The following is a 2,500-nucleotide window of genomic DNA, read 5'->3' as shown; positions in this document are numbered from 1 at the left end:
GTCTACTAATATCTCTAGTTCTTCAAGGCTCCATTCACTGACCTAAGGATATAAAATAATTTTTCTTTTACAATCATAATTTTCTTTAACAAATAATATTCAATTTCTTTTCCTAGCCTATGAATTTCAGACACTGATTACAATATGTTGCCACTTATTTGACCATACATAAACACATTACTTAGTTGTGAATCCTTTTTATAACTTTAGTAACTAATCCTATTCAATACAAATATCTACTTCAAGAAAGTTACTTCAACTGGACAAAAGGCACTCACACTTTTTACAAAGACTAGGGGAACTTAAGTAGCCAACAACATTTGACTTTAATAATAAAACACCCTATCACTCTCACTTCCTCAACACTAAAAACTTAGCCCTCTAACTCGTATATGTTTTAATGAATACTAAACAACCTATTGCAAACTTACCACTTCCCACTTTGGATAAGGAATACAATGGACCCCAAAAGCCACAAGTGGATTGGGGTTATCAACCCAGAGCCCATCTAAGTCCATTCCAAGTGGGCCTTCGACCCCCTGCTGAACGCTCTCCATCTGAGCGTGGTGAACCTGCACTAAATACTTCCATATCCTGCAACAAAAGGCATGGAAGCAGTAGAGTATACATCTCATATTTTCTATGAAGTCTCTTCTTATTTTTATTTACGCCATTGTTAGGGGAAAAAAATTATCCTTAGAGAGAGGAAGACAATAAAAGAATAAACTGAAGAATAATAACACCTCCTGACACAACAACAACAGTCAATAATGACAAATTAACTGCTTGAAATATCCATCCCCAGAATGACACCTAAGCAATAGTCTACAAGGTGAGGAATCTTTTCAAAACAGGACAGTGAAGAAACAAGAATCCTTACTGCAAAATAGAATATTTTAAGATATAAAAAACAGAGGGAAGAATGAAAAGGATAAAATAAGCAAGCATGATTACTTCCTAATAATACTTACTGATGTATGTTCAAGCTTGGACCAGCAGATGGGCAGTGGAAGTCCATATACTGTGCCAAAGCCTGCAGCAGGGGAATACGTGGAACACTGTGACATGAGAGATTCTTGATCTCCTTCATACCAGCTAGTAACACCTCAATAAGTTCTTCTTCATCAATATCACAGTCTCCTGTTTGACATGGTGAGTCTTCTGAGGAAAAGGGAGGTAAATAATTATGACCTTGCTGAAGACTATATAAAATCACTTAATTCAAAGTTCTCATTAAGATAAAATATATAATCCTAAAAAAAAAGAGAAATTTTAAAAACACCAATAAGTAAAGAGCGTAAAGTAAAGTTAATGCCAGGTGACAAGATATCATGTCAAGTGGTGGTAGTGCTAGCCGCCAGGGAAGAGAAATTTTGCAATGGTGATTGGGCGCGTAGTGCTTGGCCATGACCAGAGCAGGCAAATAGCCCAAGGCATTAGGCTTACACATTTGAAATACCCCAGTGTTTAGACCATTTGGAGCCAAAACAGCCCAACTGGCAACATATTTATATCAAAGGGCACAGGGTGAACAGCATTCCACATGAGAAAAATTGAGTTTCAAGGAAAGAGACAAAACCATATATTATAGTAAGAAAAATACATCCCTTAACCCAATGATGACAGTGTGTCACACCTGTGTGACACGGCTAAATGCCTGATGACGGGGTAACACACCAGTGTGACGTTCCCGATGTAATATTGCATAGGCCCGGCATAGGGGGTTGCCACTTCTCGCCAGGCCCGTTGGGATTGGGTTAAAATTCAAGTTTTGGCATTTCTATGTGCTATAATTACACAATAATCAAAATTACATAAAAATAAAATTTAAGATAAATAGACAGTTATGCATTGTATAGGGTTTCTTTATGCTATGTCCAACTTCATATACTGCTTTGGAAGGATATAAAAGACCAAATCCCAAAGAGGACATAACTAAATGTTCTGAATACCTCTCTTCTCTTATCAGCCATCCATGCAAAACTAAGGTGAGGAAATAACTAACCAAAAAATTTTCCTACCTAGGTTCCTACCTAGGTCAGCCAATCCCTGAATACAAATCACCAACTCTTTATACTCACAATAAAAAAAAATATTAAAAATAAACTGACACAAATACTCACCAGAGTAATACAAAGGAATATCATCTCTGTACCCAAACAAGGAATGTATCTTGTAATAGAAGGACGATCTCTGCCGATCTCGAATACTACTCTGCTGACTGTGCTTGAATGCTTTTTGATAGTCACCATACAGCTGCTTAAATCTCTTATAGCAGGATTTTGCATCACGCTTAAAACCTCCTGCATGCATCATCAAGCTAATCTGAAATTGGTGTAAAGATTTTGTGAAGTCTGATTATACCAGATGAGCTTTGCATAAGCCATGTAGCTATTTTGTCAGTCACACAGCTTTTGGTTATATAAATAACTAACCTATTCTTTCAAATATCATTATGATCATCGTTGTTATCTTATTATTATCATTATTAATATCATTA

At 36.3% G+C, this 2,500-nt stretch overlaps 1 protein-coding gene across 2 annotated transcripts in view; it reads right to left on the bottom strand.

Annotated features, from left to right (window-relative positions):
* LOC122257176 (uncharacterized) overlaps positions 1 to 2,500 on the bottom strand; it is an 18,343-nt gene that overhangs the window by 1,693 nt on the left and 14,150 nt on the right. The window contains exons 20-23 of one of the 2 annotated variants that reach the window (XM_043022278.2): positions 2,124 to 2,325; positions 972 to 1,161; positions 432 to 594; positions 1 to 42 (exon numbers count right to left, since the gene is read on the bottom strand). The exon at positions 1 to 42 is cut by the window's left edge and continues 1,693 nt beyond it. In XM_043022278.2, coding sequence (XP_042878212.2) covers positions 1 to 42; positions 432 to 594; positions 972 to 1,161; positions 2,124 to 2,325 — 597 coding nt within the window. The remainder of the gene's footprint in view (positions 43 to 431; positions 595 to 971; positions 1,162 to 2,123; positions 2,326 to 2,500) is intronic. The other variant, XM_043022287.2, reaches the window with a different exon arrangement.

Source organism: Penaeus japonicus, unplaced genomic scaffold (assembly GCF_977035675.1).
Source record: "Penaeus japonicus unplaced genomic scaffold, GWHDUDI00000001_assembly GWHDUDI00000008, whole genome shotgun sequence".
In the NCBI taxonomy this organism is placed as follows: Eukaryota; Metazoa; Arthropoda; class Malacostraca; order Decapoda; family Penaeidae; genus Penaeus; species Penaeus japonicus.
Note: the sequence above shows the minus strand (reverse complement) of the source record. Positions and strands in the feature narration are given on the sequence as shown.